Source organism: Gossypium raimondii, chromosome 10 (assembly GCF_025698545.1).
Source record: "Gossypium raimondii isolate GPD5lz chromosome 10, ASM2569854v1, whole genome shotgun sequence".
Taxonomy (NCBI): Eukaryota; Viridiplantae; Streptophyta; class Magnoliopsida; order Malvales; family Malvaceae; genus Gossypium; species Gossypium raimondii.
Window position 1 is genome coordinate 39,903,769 of NC_068574.1, and position 18,240 is coordinate 39,922,008.

The 18,240-nt window shown below is 32.6% G+C and overlaps 1 protein-coding gene across 2 annotated transcripts; it reads left to right on the forward strand.

The window, feature by feature from the left end:
- The first annotated feature begins 5,571 nt into the window (after positions 1-5,571).
- LOC105777664 (uncharacterized) lies at positions 5,572-11,065 on the forward strand. 2 transcript variants are annotated; one of them, XM_012601029.2, is made up of 15 exons: positions 5,573-5,810; positions 6,610-6,631; positions 6,748-6,954; positions 7,154-7,328; positions 7,655-7,738; positions 7,821-8,062; positions 8,159-8,378; positions 8,682-8,761; positions 8,852-8,936; positions 9,093-9,224; positions 9,318-9,431; positions 9,513-9,560; positions 10,335-10,419; positions 10,573-10,629; positions 10,758-11,065. In XM_012601029.2, the coding sequence occupies exons 1-15, from the start codon at positions 5,798-5,800 to the stop codon at positions 10,829-10,831; spliced, it is 1,638 nt and encodes a 545-aa protein (XP_012456483.1). In that variant the 5' UTR covers positions 5,573-5,797; the 3' UTR covers positions 10,832-11,065. The 2 variants fall into 2 exon arrangements, with proteins under 2 accessions (XP_052478668.1, XP_012456483.1); XM_052622708.1 differs by lacking the exon at positions 10,335-10,419 and having other exon boundaries at positions 5,572-5,810; positions 10,758-10,850.
- Positions 11,066-18,240: the final 7,175 nt, after the last annotated feature.

Below are 18,240 nucleotides of genomic sequence, written 5' to 3' on the forward strand. Positions count from 1 at the left end.
ATTTACCAAAAAAGACCCATTTCCAAAACAAATTATGGAAATGGGCCAATTTTCCTGGTATTTACTGGAATGGGTCGTTTTTCCTTAAAACGTGTTGAGCTAGAGTCGTTTTTAGGTGAAAACAAGAAAAGCGCGTCCAGCCCAGCGTTTTTTTCCCCTATGACCTGTAAAAAGTGCCCATGTCAGCGCGCTTTAGTAAAGCGCTTCCACGTAAGCGTGCTTTTGCCCATGTTCCAACGATCACTTCCAACGGCTATTTGAAATAGGCGTTGGCCCCCAACAATCAAAAAGAAAAACTATAAACCACTCACACGTTTCTCACAATTCTCTTCTAAATCTTTCAAATTTCTCAATTAACTCTAAAAAATCTCTTAAATTTTTTCCTAAATTCTATTTTTATCTAAATTATAATTTTTATTATTTTTTATTAGTATTTTCAAGAAATAGTTTTTTATTAAAAATTTGTTCATATTCAATTATATATTTAGCAATGGCTAGGTCTCTAATCTGTTTTGATAACAAGCACGTCTCTGTCAACTAATTGCAAATGGTAAGAATAAATTTTAAACCAATTGCAAATGGTAAGAATAAATTTTAATCTTTTTAATTTTTTTATTTCATAGTTATAATTGAACTTAATATTTTTCATAATTTTTATGTAAATAGTTGGAAGATTGAATTTTGCAATGCCATATTCGTAATCTACCTGGTCCACTATCATCGTTGATCAAAACATACTTGAGGGAAGACGATTTTTTGCACGTGGCCCTTGTAAGCCGGGGTGTAAGTTGGACCCAAAACTCATAAGCGCGTTGGTAGAGAGGTGGAGACCTGAAACGCACATATTCCATCTTCCATACGGTGAGTGTACTATCACTTTAGAGGATGTGCATTTACAGTTGGGATTACTCGTGGAGGGGTCGGTAGTCACCAGGTCTATTCAGTCTGCTGATTGGGGAATCGTATGTTACGATCTTTTAGGTGTGGTTCTAGAGACGATTTACGAAGCTCAAATCGAAATGGCCTGGTTACGAAATAATTTTGCGAAGTTGGCGGAGGATTCAACTGAAGAACAAAGAGCACAATACGCTCATCAATTTTAAAGGAGCTGGCGAACTCAATTGGGGGTCTATCATGTTGTCGATATTGTACCAGGAAATGTGTCGGGTGACGTGTAACACCCCTAACCCATATCCGTCGCCGGATTAAGGTCACGAGATATTACCGAGCTCAAATACAGATACGAACATTTATGCAAGTCATATTCATATATATATAAAGCATATAGCTAATTAAAGGTTAATCATACATTAATTCATATTACTAATACAAATCAATACCTCAAAAAATTTAATCGAATCCATACCATGAATATAATCACATTTTCAATTAACTAGACATGTCTCAAAGTTATTCAATATATACACATGCTTTACAAAACATATTACTCGAACCATATGCACAACAACATCTCAATAATATTCGAAGTACTTAACAAAATTTAAACACTTCAGTTCATTATTCCAAATATGCTTACACACGGCTTAAGGTCCAAAAGCAATTGCGGAATTAACCACTCCATAATATGATCAAGCATCTTTCATAAAAAAAAAATTATTTCTCATTTTTCCGCAACTATATGAACCATCCTAACAAAATTTACGTACACTTAATGCCATTTATTCATTCCTCAAATCGGCTAACTATTACCATGAGTCGACCATACCTAATTCATGCACAATTCAACTAACTAATATTAGCCAACAATCCATACATTAGCAACCATGACATATAAGCACATATACATAGTTTCAAGTTACCTATCTATAACCGAATTTGCAAGTACATCAAATTATATCACAAAAATGTACCTATTTTCTCACTACCATTTTATGCGCATATGACCATGACAACTTGAATCATATTGTACACTTATAACATCTAATTTATACCTAATTCACATGCTTAAGATACATACACATAACCAAACCCATACCACATATTCGGTCATCACATCCAACCTCCAAAATAATTCATGCCATTTTTATCTTAAGTTGTACCTAAAATTCAATCATTCAAGTATATATTAAGCATACTTAACCAATACCTATCCAAATCAAACATCCCTTTTTGTCATTTAGATCCAAAATAAAACAATCAACCAAACCGTTAGAGAACATGTCCATTTCTTACACTTAGCAACCGAATTTTTGCATAATTAAAATTCATTAAATACATATCTATCATTACTTCAATGTTAAGCTAAGTTATACAACTATCTACCATTCAAAATTGTTCCCCATCTCATACTTTCAAAAATTAGCTAACTATCAAACCAACTATTTAACCTACTTACCATTTCTCCATGCCGAATTATAACCAACATTTGAAAACATATATACGAATCACATACTTTCAAATTAAATTCAAATTCTAACCGCATATACACAAACTTTAACATTATATTCAAGCTATATAACTAATTATCTCACACATATATATATACCATGAAATATACTTTCTTATTAAACTATTATCATAACCGAATACACATAAGTATTAAAATCAAGGTTAAGCCATTTTCGCATGGCTAAATATAGACACACTTCATGACTACACAAAAAAATGCTAGCCTATACATGCCATATGTTCAAAGTTTCGAGCTTTCAAAATATCTAGATAGAGATCGATAGTGTGATGGCCTTCCTTGCCGATCCCTGAGCTCGTAACTAGCTTCCAAAATCTATAAAATAATGAATGAACAAACACACAGTAAGCTTAAATAGCTTAGTAAGTTGTAAGCACATAGTTTTCAAAGAACACATATAAATTATACAAGTAGGTCGAATTCTACTAATCTTGTACACATATATATATACTCATATTTATGTGATTAATTCATCTTTTCATGTTATACATAATACTTACCTTTACTTTCAACTTCGTATAACTCAAACATACCTAAATTGCTTAATTTAAACCCACATTCGGTTTTGCCAGATAAATTCTCGTTATACCATTCGGATTCAAATAAAATATGCTTGGACAGCTCAAAAAGCTCGTACAATGCCAACGTCCCAGACGTGGTCTTACATGTAATCAAATAATGACGCCACTGTCCTAGACAGGGTCTTACACGTAATCATATACGGTGCTAATGTCCCAAACATGGTCTTACACGTAAATCTCAAATCGATGCCAATGTCCCAGACGTGGTCTTACACGATATCACATTTCAGCATTCCTGTGGTTCGTAAGTCTTTCGGATGTTTTAAATCAATCAAATTAAACTCGTAATTAATCATCTGATGTTAAAAACAATTCGAAATTATAGTATACATTCATACATTTTGATTCTACTATGTATAAAGTAAATACATTAAATTTAACATCAACTATTCACTTACAAACTTACCTCGGACGAAGACAAACGGATAGAATCGACTACTCGATCACTTTCGACTTCCCCCGTTCTAATTCCGTTTTCTTTTGTTCTTGATCTAGATAATTTCAAATTTAAATCAAACTTCAAAGATTTATTTTCCATCATCAAGCAACAAAAACCACAATCTATCATCAATGGCAAATCTCAAATTCGTCATTAATACCGAAAATTAAAGCATGGGCTAGCTAAAACACAAAGCGTGGTCCCGAAACCACTGTTCCGACTAGGGTCTAAATCGGGCTGTTACATGACGCAACTAGAAAAAATCAAAATTTATGGTTGCCTTTTACTACTACAATCATGGGCTAGGTATCGCTTTTCATTTTTACGTCCTTAAATGAACTACTTGTATATATTCCCACCCGTAACAAGGTAAAATTCAGTAGATATTATCATTACTAAAATGATTTAAAATAAAATTATTATGCTAATAAGTTATTGAAATAGGTGGAACCATGTCCCGAGTTACGTGGGATTACCTATCGAGCTTGAAGATATACGACTTCTATTAAACTAATGATCGGAAGCAGATGTATGTATTTATTTAATTTTGAGCTATATACAAATAACGTAGTCAATTTCATATTTAGTATTTAGTAGTATATATATAACTAATGTTTTTATCGCATTCATATAATTTGAATGGACACCATATGAGGACTCAGCAATTCGGGCAGTAATTCCTAAGGAATTCTTGTGAATCCCAACGCTTGGCACGTTAAGGTCCTATTAGTAGTGTACTCTCATTGCCATAGATTTGAAAATTTTTCGCCTAATTCTTTTACGAAGTTCTGTAAACTCTCTGTTCTGATTAAAAGCTAGTCGCGATGTATTCTTCGATAAAAAAATTACACTGTTCTCGGTGTCACGGACCTCACCATCGTAATAAATAATGGCACTAATCCGTCCACTTATTTTCAACCAAATTATCTGTCAAGAGAAATTCAAAATAAAAACATTATGCAATAAATATAATGTTTCATATAAATATTAACACGAAAAATCATCTTATACCTTCCATACGAACTTCTATTCTTCTAAACTTCTTTAATTTCTATTGCTCCAACTTATGCCACCAAAGGCTGAAATATGAGCCATTTATAGCCTAAGGGATAACATCCCACTCCTTTATGTAAAATTCCCCAGATAGTGGGGGTTGAAATTTGTAGAGGAAAAATGCTTCAAGTAGGATGCACTATCAGAAGCAGTACCGAAAAAGGCGTCCAGTTGTAAGTGTTTTTAGTACTTTTGCTGACAGTGCATTCTACTTGGAGTGTTTTTCCTCTACAAACCTCTACCCCCACTATTCGGGGCATTTTTCACAAACTTTTTAGATATCTCGAGAATCCCGAGATATTTTTTCAGAATCATCTCCTCAAATTTATTTTTTCAGAAGTAGCAGTACTTAAAAGGGCGTCCAGTTGGAAACGTTTTCAATACTTTTGTTGACTGTGCATCCTACTTAAAGCGTTTTTCTCTACAAAACTCAACTCATCTCGTCAAAATTATTTCTTTAGAACCCATCCCCTCAAAAATATTTTTTCAAACCCATATTGTGCAAATTATTTTTTTCAGAACTCTTAAACCCTAAAAATTAAATAAAACCCTAAACCCATAATTAATAAACACTTAAAAATAAATAAAACCCTAAATCTAAACACTTACAAATTAAAAAACGATAAACCCTAATTTCATAAACCCCTAATTAGCAATTAGGGCATTAAAAAAAACACGAATAAAAGCATGCCTACATGGAAGTACATTACTAAAGCACGCTGATGTGGGCACTTTTTATAGGTGACAAGGAAGAAAAACGTTAAGTTAGACACGCTTTTCTAATTTTCTCCTAAAAACAACTCTAACTCAACACGCTTTACATATATTGGTCTATACTTATAAATATGAAGCAAAATGGCCTATTTCCGTGATTTTTTTTGGGAAATGAGCTTTTTCTGGTAATTTATTCATACAAATGATAGAAAAATGTCATAATAGAATCTGACTAAGAGAGACAGTTAAAAATTTTAATTCTAATTTTAATTCATAAAAATATTTAAAACATTCTTTTAATTTTAACTGACAAAAAATTAAAAAAAATTAAATATAAAAGCAGCTCAAAGCAAATACAAAGCAAAGCTTCCAACTTTTTGAAAAGCCTAAATTCCTAAGCATTAATGGGATTTCAATTTCTTGATCGTCGCCTCAATCTTCTCTTGTCTCCCCTTACTCTTTTCTTTTAGGGTTCCACTTTATTTAATAGCTCAGTTCCATTTCTTTATTATTATTATTATTATTATTATTATTATTATTATTTTAGAATTCAATAGGATTCTCTAGAAACCGGATCAGTGGATGCATTTTAATGGTTAGTTTCTGTTAATTGATTTTTTCTATTTTTAATTTTAATTCTGAAGTTGAATTGAGGTTTGGATTATACTCTTTTCTGTTTGGTTGATGGAAACCTCGAAGAATTGAAAATTAATTGTTTTAGTGTGTCTTTGCTAGTTCAATGTTCTAGATCAATTACAGTTTTAATTTCGGTTCTTATTTTCCCGTAGTCTCAGAATTTCAGTGTTCCTTTTGTGTGAAAAAAATGTAGCCAAAAACTTTTTTTATTTAATGTTAAACATTATAAACTCTTTCTGGGATATTATCCCAGTTGAAGTGCTTTTGAATTTTATTGATTAACCGAATCCCGACTTTAAATTGATTGAAATCGTTTTTTTGGGTAAGGATCACAGGATTTTTTATTTTATTTTTTTGTGGGATATCATCTATAGATGTTTTAAGTTGGTCGCTTTGGAACATTACTTTGGGTTTCAAACTTGTTGGTAATTGAGAATTGAGTTTTGGGTTGAGGTCTAGTTTGTTGTTTGGTTGCTGGAAAATGTAGGAAAAATCATGTTGATTAGTAAGAATTGTGCTAAAGTGCATCTAGCTGCATGCTGCAACTAATAAAGCTAACATAGTACTAGAATGTTTGACTCAGGTAGATCATTAGCATTAACTAATTCTGCCCATTTATCTAATTTTTGTTTGTTTGTGAGTTGTGTATCCTTTGACATCTGATGACGAGCTAGTGCTTTAAAAGTTACTCGATTTCCGCCGCTCTTTCTGTTTCTGAAATGTTAGCCTCATTCTTATTTCATTATTTTCCATTGCAGAATGTATTTCTTGGATATTTTGGTAAGTGTTAACGTGCTAAAGTCAGCAAGATTTTTGTATATTGAGCTATAATGTACATCTAGATCTGTGGGTTCATAAGGATTGTATTTATCAACTAAACCAATGGAATCTGTAAGGTGTTGGTTCAACAAGTTGAAGTCAAAAGATAAGTTGAAGTCTTCAAAAAAGAAAGAAGCTGCAGGTAACGCAAAAGAGGGGTCTAAACCACCGGCAGGGGAAGAGGTACCATCAAATGTCACCAAACAGCGGGTAGAAGCTGCAAAGCAGTATATTGAAAACCATTACAAGAAGCAGATGAAAAGCCTGCAGGAAAGAAAGGAGCGGTATGATTTAAAATCTTTTCTCTTGGAAATTTCCCCATGTATTAGTTACTGTTATGCTGCATAACTATAATGTTGCAAGCAATGTAACTATGCTGATATTATAAAATATGTTTGTGATTGGAGGAATGCCGGAAAGTTGTGACGGTTTTCTTCTGAAGAATATGGATGGTGATTTTTGGGTAATTATGATTTTCTGCAGACGAGATATTCTGGAAAAGAAGTTGGCTGATGCTGAAGTCTCGGAAGAAGAACACAATAACTTACTCAAGTATTTCGAGAAGAAGGAGACAGAATACATGCGGCTTCAGAGGCATAAGATGGGTGCTGATGATTTTGAGCCATTGACCATGATTGGAAAGGGTGCTTTTGGAGAGGTAATTATATCTTTTTCAATACCTACAACATAATGTAGGTGCTTCTTTTGCTTCTATTTCTGGCCTTGCTTGAATCTACTTGGCAGAAGTTAAGAAAATTTTGTATTTAATTTGTTTACCCTGCCATCAGAACTTGTTATCCTGGGACAATGCTTCTAGGAAACTTTTAGACGGACAGGCTTCTACGTATTATACTGCTTAGTTTCATTATTTATTTTCAACTCTTGAACATCTATATCTCCTTTTTGTTGATTGATTTTCACTTCCCCCCCAAAAGAAGTAATTTTTCCACAACTACTTTTAACTTCACTTTTTTCTCATTACAGGTTAGAATCTGTAGGGAGAAGGCAACTGGTCATGTTTATGCTATGAAGAAGCTTAAGAAGTCAGAGATGCTTCGTAGAGGCCAGGTATACAATTAAGCCTGCCATGTACTTCTTTGATTTGTTTAGCCATTATTGTAATCTGTTAATTTGCATTTCTAATGTTCAGGTTGAACATGTGAAAGCTGAGAGAAATCTACTTGCAGAAGTTGATAGTAATTGCATTGTCAAACTATATTGCTCCTTCCAAGATGAAGAGTATCTGTATCTCATTATGGAATATTTACCTGGGGGAGATATGATGACTTTACTGATGCGGAAGGATACACTAACCGAAGATGAGGCCAGATTTTATGTTGGAGAAACTGTCCTGGCAATCGAATCTATCCACAAACATAATTATATTCATAGGTGAGTTGACATGACGTTGAATCTTGGTACGCTTTATATAATGGTCTTCTTGAGTTTGCACTAAGGGGCGAACCCCTTCTATATCAAATGTTGCAGAGACATCAAGCCTGACAACCTGCTGCTCGATAGAAATGGTCATATGAAATTATCGGATTTTGGATTATGTAAACCTTTAGATTGCAGTAATCTCCAAGAAAAGGATTTTTCTACGGCCAACAATCTCAGTGGGGCTCTTCTAAGTGATGGACGACCTGCTGCACCACAACGCACACAACAAGAGCAGTTGCAGCACTGGCAGAGGAACAGAAGGATGCTTGTAAGTACTTGACTACCATGTAACTAATACAACATTAAGTTTTGTTATTACTGATGGTAATAGTTAGTTTCAAAGCAAGGAAGTTCTTCCCTGCTTCTCCTTTGTATTCCATTGGTCAGTTTTTGTTTGATTTTCTGAGCATACAAGGCTTATGTTTTAGAGCTGTTAGTTGCCTTTGATAATTGTAGGAAAACCATAAGCTTGCCTCTTTTTCCTGCTAATTTCATAACTAGAAAACTTCTTTCTTTTAATTGAAATGGCAAATGAGTGTTGCTTGAATATTTAAATATTGTAATTTCTCAGGCTTATTCTACAGTTGGTACACCTGACTACATTGCTCCTGAGGTTCTGCTGAAGAAAGGATATGGAATGGAATGTGATTGGTTTGTAAATTTACATGATCTCCTTTTATATATATATATATATATATGTATGAGATATGGTTATAATGATATATTTTGGATGCTTTTTAGGTGGTCGCTCGGTGCCATCATGTATGAAATGCTTGTTGGATATCCACCCTTTTATTCTGATGAGCCAATGTCAACCTGTCGGAAGGTCTGTCTTTCCTATTGTGTGTTTGTGTGTGTGTGATCTTTGTTAACTTCTGTAGCATGACTCTTTATTGTACTTCTTATGTTCTTTGTCAGTGATGATTAAGCATTGCCTGGTTTGATGCTTAATATATATGTATTTTGGCTCTAAATTTTTCAGATAGTAAATTGGAGAACACACTTAAAATTTCCAGAAGAAGCAAAACTATCCCCAGAAGCAAAAGATCTTATAAGTAAACTTCTATGTAATGTTGAACAGAGACTTGGCACAAAAGGCGCCCATGAAATTAAGGTGTTGTGCGGTGTGTCCTGTTCTAGATTCTTTGATTTGTTTTATAAGAGAATGCAAATTTCAAAGTTAACTGGCTGTGTCTGTTATTTCCAGATTCACCCATGGTTTAAGGGTATTGAATGGGACAAGTTATATCAAATGAAAGCTGCATTTATTCCTGAAGTCAATGATGAGTTGGATACTCAAAATTTCGAGAAGTTTGAAGAGGTATATTAGTGTTCCCATGGCTATAAATATGCAATTTTCCGATGAGACGTTCTTATTACACTCTTTTCTTTCATGCACCAGGTTGACAACCAAATTCCATCTGCAGCAAAATCAGGTCCATGGAGAAAGGTTAGTAAATTTTCATATATTCTTAATTGCAATGTTTAGAACCAAGAACTTGATTAATTAGTCGTACCATACAAAAATTTTATATCCGCTGAAAATCCTTGCTGCTGCCATTCTCTAGGACTGGCTGTTTCTTAACCAAGTTTGCTAGAATTTTCTGTTATTGCAGTTTTGGAAATTAATCGGTACCCTTTTTTCGTGTTGGGGGAGTGTAGGGAGGATATTGATTGGTTCTTTTGTCACACCTATACTAATATAATGTTTGTTGAGGGGAGGTCAGTCTTGCTTTGGGAGACATCTTCTTGGAGTGTCGTCCCTCAATGGTGGAAATATTGTGCCTAGGGTATGTTTGGTTTTAGCCTTGGGTTTTGTCTACCGACTCTGAGGAGAGCCCGATGGGTTCATGGAGTTTGGGGAGCGTCTTGCCACCAAGGAAATGTTTAGCATTTGGCCTTGGTGGGGTCGGGAGACAAAACCTGGGGCTAAAACCGAGTATAGACACCCTGGGCACAATACCTCCACTGTTGAGGGGTTCGCCAGCTCCCAGGACAACACTCCAAGAAGATGTCTCCTACAGCGAGACTGACCTCCCCTCAACAATGTCATATTTCTGTATGTATCTTAAATGATTGAAATCAAATTTCTAAGCAAAGCAGATATAATTAAGTCTATTGTAAAATATATAATAATATCGAAATCATCCTATTTATCATGGTTAGAAAGGGTAGTAGCTGATAGAACATGCAGAACGTTATTTATTTATTCCATTTGTTGCAGATGCTTTCATCCAAAGATATAAACTTTATGGGTTATACATACAAGAATGTCGAAATTGTAAATGATAATCAGTTACCCGGCATCGGTAATTTGCTTCCGCCCTTGATTTAGATTTTTTTTCCTTTGTGAAGATCATTAATGCATGTTTTTCTCTATGGTTATTTTGACCACAGGTTTATCCTCTGCAAATTATATTTTGCATATGACCAAATTTTATTTATTTTTATCTATTGTGCAGCTGAATTGAAGAAGAAGAGCTCAAAACCCAAGAGACCTTCCATCAAATCCCTTTTTGGTAAGATATTATCACTATTGTTAAGTTTGGGACACTGCAAGCAATGAATGTCGATGTTTTGAAATCGGTAGCATATCAATCAGGCGATGGTTCAGTCTCAATAATCTCGGTCTAACGTTCTTTTGCAGAGGATGAGGCGGCGGCAGCTGCCAATCAACCAGTTCAAGGGAGCTTCTTGAACCTCTTGCCTACGCAAATATAAGCCCCCGAGGCTGAGAATCATTCGAGAAAATAAACTCGATATCCAAAAGGTAGAATCTTACCTGTATGGTAAGAAAATGAAAGTGGTTTGAAATTTGATCATATTGACTCAGGTAGGAAATTTGTTCTTTTGTAAAATAATATCTGGAAAAGTAAATATTCTTTTCATATTTGTTTGTGTAATTATTCTTTTTTCTGTTTTTGGTTATTTCAATCGATACCCCAATTTTTTTTCTTTTTGGTTGATGTAATTGTTATTAAACAGGGCTTTCATTTTACTTCCACGAAATTCGGTTCTAACCAAATCCCAAGCTGTAGGAAGATATTAACTAAATTAGTGCAAGTTTAATTGAGTTTTAGTTTTAGGCTCCGTTTGTTTCATTGAAAATGGCTTCCGGAAAATGATTTCTAGAAAATGACTTACTTTTCTGGAAAAGCTAATATTTTTTGGTGTTTGGATGAATCTGTGTAAAATATTTTCTTTTGTTTGGCAGGTTTTTTAAAAATATTTCATAAAAGTTGGTTTTAATTAAACAAACATACATTTGAGATTTTTTTTATTATTATTTAATTTAGTTTATTTTATATCTATAATTTTATATTTTATATTGTTTTTACATATATTAAAAATATTTTGTTAAATTTAGGTTTATTGCAACGATTATTTTTAGTTACATAAATACGAGTATTTTTTATTTAAAATGTGACTTTAACAAAATTGACAAAAAAAATTAACAATGTCGTAATTGGATTTGATTTTCAAATCTGGAAAATAGAGGATTAAATTCTTGAAAATAAAAGTACGAAACTAAATTACAAATTTGTGAAGTGTATATAGACTTATGACATATTTTAACATTTATATTACAAAATATTTATTATTAATATATTTATAATTGTAATAAATATTTAGTATTAAAATATTAATATTGATACTTTCAATAATATGTGAATAATATTATTTAAAATTATTATTTTTAAAAGTTACTATTAAAATAAAATTTAAATATTAAATAATTTATTAAAAATAATAAATTATATTAATTATATTAATAATTTATTATATGACTAAATATAAATAATTAAATATGCATGTTTAATAATATTAAAAATATAATATTTTATATTAATATTTTAAATATTTTTAAAAATAAAAATAAAATTTATTATCAATATAATAAAATTAAAATTATCTATTGAGGAGCTTTTTTCCGAAAAACGACTTACGCTTTTTAAAAGGGTAAGTCATTTTACAAGAAAAAAGGCTTATTTTCCGTTGACCTATAAATTATTTTCCGTTGACCAAACTGTTTTTTGTGAAACAAATACAGGAAAATGCAGAAAACATTTTCCGTAAAACATTTTACATGTAAATAAACAGACCATTAATTTACACGCTTTCATAATTTTCTTTTATGTTGCTCTCGTATTTAATATTTTGTTCAACATCAAGTTTAGGTAATCTAAAATGGATGAAAAAAAGTTTAACCATTAAATATTTATTAAAACAAATCATTTGGATAGCATAATGCTTTATTTTAGCTTTTTTTTAAATAGTTGAACTTAATCTTCAACTTTTGAGAATGAATTGGTTTTTTAATAGAAATATGACAAACAATTAAATTATTAAACTGGTAGGTAGCAACTGTATTTCATGTTAATTTTAAAATTTTTAATACTTTTATAATTTTAAATATTTAATGAAATAATATATAAGATTTAAAAGTGTTATGCTAATATAAAATACAAGTAAATTATCGTGAGTTAACAGATTTAAATGTGAAATTTAACTTTAAAATGAATTAAGGGTAAAATTGATAAATAAATATAAAATTAAAATTATTATTAAAATAACTTCTTAAACCCTAAAAATAAAATTAATTTGTTTTCGAATGAAGATAAATAAATAAATTCTGAAAGAGACAAGAAACTAATTCGATAAAAAGATCCTTACATTGGCAGGCGTTATCACTAGATTCCATGCGACCATATTTCATGTACTACCTACAGCAACAGAAACTTATCTATACATTGGTGGCTTCCTTTTATGACTTACTTGTTTTTAATTTTAAGTTTAATTTTAATTTTTGTTGGTTCTTTTATTTTTTATATCTTAATTTTAACCTAATTTGGTATTTTAATATTTATAATATCGTTATTTAATTTAAATATTTTATTCTAATTATGATGTTGATTTGAATTTTAAAGGTTGTCAACATTAAAATTTTTGTTTGCATTAACACTTAGACCTAAAATTACAAATTCAAGAAGTAGAGAAATAAAAATATTGAAAATAGGAGTATAGACACTAAATTTCAAATAAACAAAGAGTACAAACACTTAAAGCATATTTTAATTTTTAAATTTTAACTCTATAATTTAACCCCAAAAATAATTAACCCAATGCGAAACGTGGGTCGGAAACCATACTAGTTCATTGATAAAAAAAAGGTCATCATAGTTAATATTTATTACATGACCATAAAATATTTCAACCATCTCTATAACACTCGCTCTTTATAGCAATTAAATTTAGAGTTCTGTTGCTGACACTTTGGAAGGATTAATCATCCGACTCACACTATCCATTGCAGTTGGTAGTTCTTGTGTCGCTTAGGGTAGTGGCATGTATATGTGGCTAAATAGGTTGTTTTGGTACAATTTGATGCTTTACTAAACTATTTCAATAGGTATTTTATCATGCTTGTAAATAGGTTTCTTTTTGGTATAATTATAATGATATGAAAGTGAATATTCTGGTATGTTTTGGTATATGATTGAAATAAGTTACTATGCAAGAAATGAATCAATATTGATATGTTTTAGTTGTGATGTTTTGATTTCTTTTGATGTGCCTTTTAATGGCATATTGGTTAGTTGAATTAGGACTTTTGGACTGGCAAATATATGTATGTTTAGGTATAGTTTAATGCCATGTTAGTGTGCACAAGTTGTTCAAATGGTCATGCATGAATTGGTGTTGGGAATGACATGTTTTATGTGAATTTTAGGTCCACACGGCCTGAGACACGGGGGTGTGACTCAGCCGTGTGTGACACACGGCCTGGCAACACGGCCGTATGTCTCCTGAAGGTTCCTTTGTATGCAAGTCAGTGAGTTACATGGTCTGGCACACGGGCATGTGACACGACCGTGTAACCCTACTCAGAGAGTTACACGGGTTAGGACACGGCCGTGTGTCCTTAGTTTAAAGGTTACACAGCCTGAGACTCGGGCGTGTGTCTTAGCCATGTGAGGCAAATGGCCATGTGACCCCTGTATTCAAATTTTTGTAACTTTTTCTTAGACTTTCCAAATGTTTTCAATTTAGTCCCGAATCATTTTTAAGGTATTTCTAAGGCCTCGAGGGCTCGATTTAGGGATGGAATGAGCATGTATGATTGATATATGATATGTTTATGTTAGTAAATGGAATATTGTTTAAATGTTTTTGATTGTACGGTAATGTTTCGTAACCCTAATTTGGTGACGGATATGGGTTAGGGGTGTTACATTTAGTTGTATCAGAGCTACGATTTAGTCGATTCCAAGACTAACATAGCGGAGTAGAGATAGTATATACATGCCATATAGACCTTGTGATAGTGTGATGCTTTTGATCCATTCTAATATTGTATTTTCTTATAGATTCAAGATGTCAGCTGAATCAAACCAGGCTGTAGTTAACGAGGCTAAAAGTAATGTTCAAGCTTCAAATCTTGAAGCAAGTAATAGTGCGTCAATTCCACAGTCTTTTGGTGACGAAATGAAAAATGTATTCCTCGAAATGATGAATCAATGGTTCACTGAATTCAAGCAAGAAAATCTTGCAACTCAATCTAACACTTGTGAGTTCCTTTCACACTTATTAGGAAACAGTTTCTTGGTAATTTTTGATTGAATACAAACTTCACATTTACCCACAAACTCATCAATACTTAGACTGGTATAACCATTCTTTTGCATATATTGTAAAGTTTTAAAATTAAAATGTGCTAGACGTGCATGCCACAAAGGATAAGATTCAACAATATAAGCAGAAGAATTGACTTGATTCATATCAATGCTCAACTTGAACATGCCCTCGTCACAATATCCTTTTCCTACATGTATATCACCCTTAAGTAAGACTAACTTATCGGATTCCAAGATAACCTTGAACCTCTTGTTACAGAGAAGACTCGCAAACACTAAATTCTTTCTCACATCGGGAACATGCAACACATTGATTAAGGTCAATTTCTTCCCAGATGTGAAGTTGAGTTCTACTGTCCCTTGATTGAGTACCTTAACCGATAAATAGTTTCCCATAAGTACTTCACAGTTTACCACTAGGTCATAACTCTTGAATTATTGTCGATCATAACAAATAGACAGTAGCTCCGGAGTCGAGGCACCAATTATGGGACTTATTGGTCATGGTTATGTTGAGTTTGGTAATCATACCAGTCTCTAAACTCTCGATCCCTTTCATAACCATGGCCACTAAGTCCATGTCCTCCACCATATTGGCTTTGGAAGTTATAGAATCTTGCTCCTTTTTGAGAAGTTTACAAATCTTTAATGTAGTGTCCTTTCTTATTGCAATTATAGCAATTACGAGATTTTTTCTTCTTGTCTTGCATGTCATTGGTCTCGAATGTGGCCTTTCGTGTAATGGCCCAAATTTGAGGTTATCGGAACAGTGGTTTCGGGACCACAAATCCGATGAGAAAAATTTTATTTTTCTTATATTTTTATGGTCTACAATTTCACAAAATGATTTCGTGAAAATTTCGTTCGAAAATTTCGACGTTTGGGCACTCAATTTAGTCAAAAGGACTAAATTGTAAAAAGTGCAAAAGTTGAGTTCTACATGTTAGAGGTGTCCAATTGTTATGAAACTTTAAATTGGAGGTCCTTATATGGTAATTATACCATTGGTAACTTGGTAGACGAAAATGGACATGAGATAAGTGAAATAGAAAATTTTTAAGTTAGGGGCAATTTGGTAATCTAGTAATTAAAATGAATTAAAAGGAAAAAGATGGCAAAATCATCATCTTCTTCATTAGGACGAAATCAGCAAGGGGAAGCCATAGTTAGGGTTTTCAAGCTTCCAAGCTCCATAGTAAGTGATCCCAAGTCCCGTTTTTAATGTTTTTTACGTTTTTGGAGTCCCGGTAACTTAATTTAGCTTATTCTAGCAATAATTTAACCTAGGGTTTATATTTGGAAAAATACCCATAGGTGAAAAGTGTTTATTTTGATGTTTTATGATAGAATATGAAGCTAGAAATTATGTTAAACAACTTTTGCTAAGCGATTTTAAGCGAAAACGAGTAAAACGACATAATCGGTAAAAATACCTAATGTTCATAAGTACATGTTAGAGTGGGAATTTGATGTTGCCATAGAAGGGAAAAATGTTCAGAATGTTATAAAACATAAGAATAAGAGATGAAGTTTAATTTCCGAGCCTTGGGGCAAAAATGTAATTATGTAAAAGTTTAGGGGCAAAATTGTAATTTTGAAAAAGTTAGAGTCGAGGGCTGTTTTGATGAATGTGATTATTAAATAAATTAAATTTACTATTTTAGATCAAGAAGTACGAAACTCGAGGTTAGACAAAGGGAAGAATAAAGTTGAAGACTAAGTTGGTGAATTTGGCTATAATTGGTACCGAGGTAAGTTTACGGTAAATAAATGCAATATTTCAATATTTATTATTAATGCTGTTAATTTCCAGAAATTATGAATTTATTTTATGAATTTATTTGATGATGATCCAAGCATGAAATGATAGAGAATTAAAATTTAAAAGTCCCGTTGATACATAAGGATGATCTTGGATACGAATGTCATGACATTTGGGTAAAGAGATCCCATGTAAGACCATGTCCGGGACATGGCATTGGCATCCTTAAGATCATGAGAGGTCCCATGTAAGACCATGTCTGGGACATGGCGTTGCACCGAGATGAGAGGTCCCATGTAAGACCATGTGCAGGTCATGGCATTGCATCGAGATGAGAGGTCCCTATAAGACCATGTGCGGGACATGGCATGGGCATAACATGAGAACATCCATGTAAGACCATGTCTGGGACATGGCTTTGGCATGTTATTATCGAAGAGACCGAGTATCCTTATTATTCCAATGTAGCTCAACGGGCTTGTAAACGAATCATGTTCATGAAAGTTCAGTTTAAAGCATAAATGGCAAGCTCAGGTAAGTTGTAAGACTTAAGAACTTATTATACTATCAATTGATGTTCAACGATGCAGCAAGAGTTGAGTAAGTTATGCACACAAGTATTCTAAGTAAACAAGTAAGAGAACTAGTATGAGATTAACTAAAGAGTAAACTAGAGATATAGTCACTTGAGTTTAATTATTTGTGTGTAATGTTGTTATTTATTTGCTAGTAAACTTACTAAGCTTTATACTTACTTCTTTTATTTCTCTTTCTCTTATAGTATTGCAAAGCTACTTCAAGGATCCTAAAGAAGTCAGAGATCGTCCACACTATCAACCACAACTGCTCGGTATTTTATGTCAAAACACGTTTGAGTTATGGCATGTATAGGGATTTAGTTATTTTGTATGTTTGTAATGATGATTTTGCTAATGAGTGATGTGTAAGTATTTGATGATGTATGGTCATTAAAATGGTTAAGGATGAAGGTGTTTGTTGTTATGAAAGATTAGGTGATAAATTATGCATGGAAATCATGAAAGGATAAAATTTTGCAAAGAAACAGAATTCAGGCAGCACAGTGACGTGAATTTGAAAAATCACCTAGGATGGTATAAAATGAATTAGAGGGTGAATGATATATGGAATTAAATCTTGTTGAGTCTATTTTCATGGAAAAATAACAGTGTAGCAAAAGGAAATTTATATTTTAAGATATGTGAATTTTAGTAAGATAGGGTCAGAACTGTTTTTGGAGTTCCCTGTTCTGAGTTTAGAAAATAATTACAAATTTTACAAAAATGGTTATGAGTTGAAATTTACATGCTTAGATTCCTTAATGAGTCTATTTTCTGTAGGAACAAGTGGGAATAGCATATGAAAATACTATAACGAGAAAAGTTATTTTTAGTAACAAGAGGTCAGAATAGTCGAATGGTGAAACAGGGGAGACTTTAACTAATAAACTGTACTAATTGGATGAACCAAAAATTCTAAAAATTTTGTGGTAGGAAGATATATGAGTCTAGTTTCAAGGAAAATTTACGGAGTTAAATTTTGAGTTCCGTAGCTCAAGTTATAATTAATTTAGTGACCGCTGCGCAATTGGACAACTTTGCTGTAAATAGTGAAAATAATTTGCAAAAGTAAATTTTTATGCTCCGAATTAGTAAGATAAGTTAAGTAATGCCTCGTGCTCGACTCCGGAAACGGTCTCGGGTAAGGGGTGTTAC

What these genes read in the sequence shown, in the direction of transcription:
- LOC105777664 (XM_012601029.2), top strand. An exon ending in CTGCAGGAAAGAAAGGAGCG is followed by an intron (nt 6,955 to 7,153) that starts GTATGATTTAAA and finishes GATTTTCTGCAG; the next exon opens with ACGAGATATTCTGGAAAAGA. An exon ending in ATTTCGAGAAGTTTGAAGAG is followed by an intron (nt 9,432 to 9,512) that starts GTATATTAGTGT and finishes TTCATGCACCAG; the next exon opens with GTTGACAACCAAATTCCATC.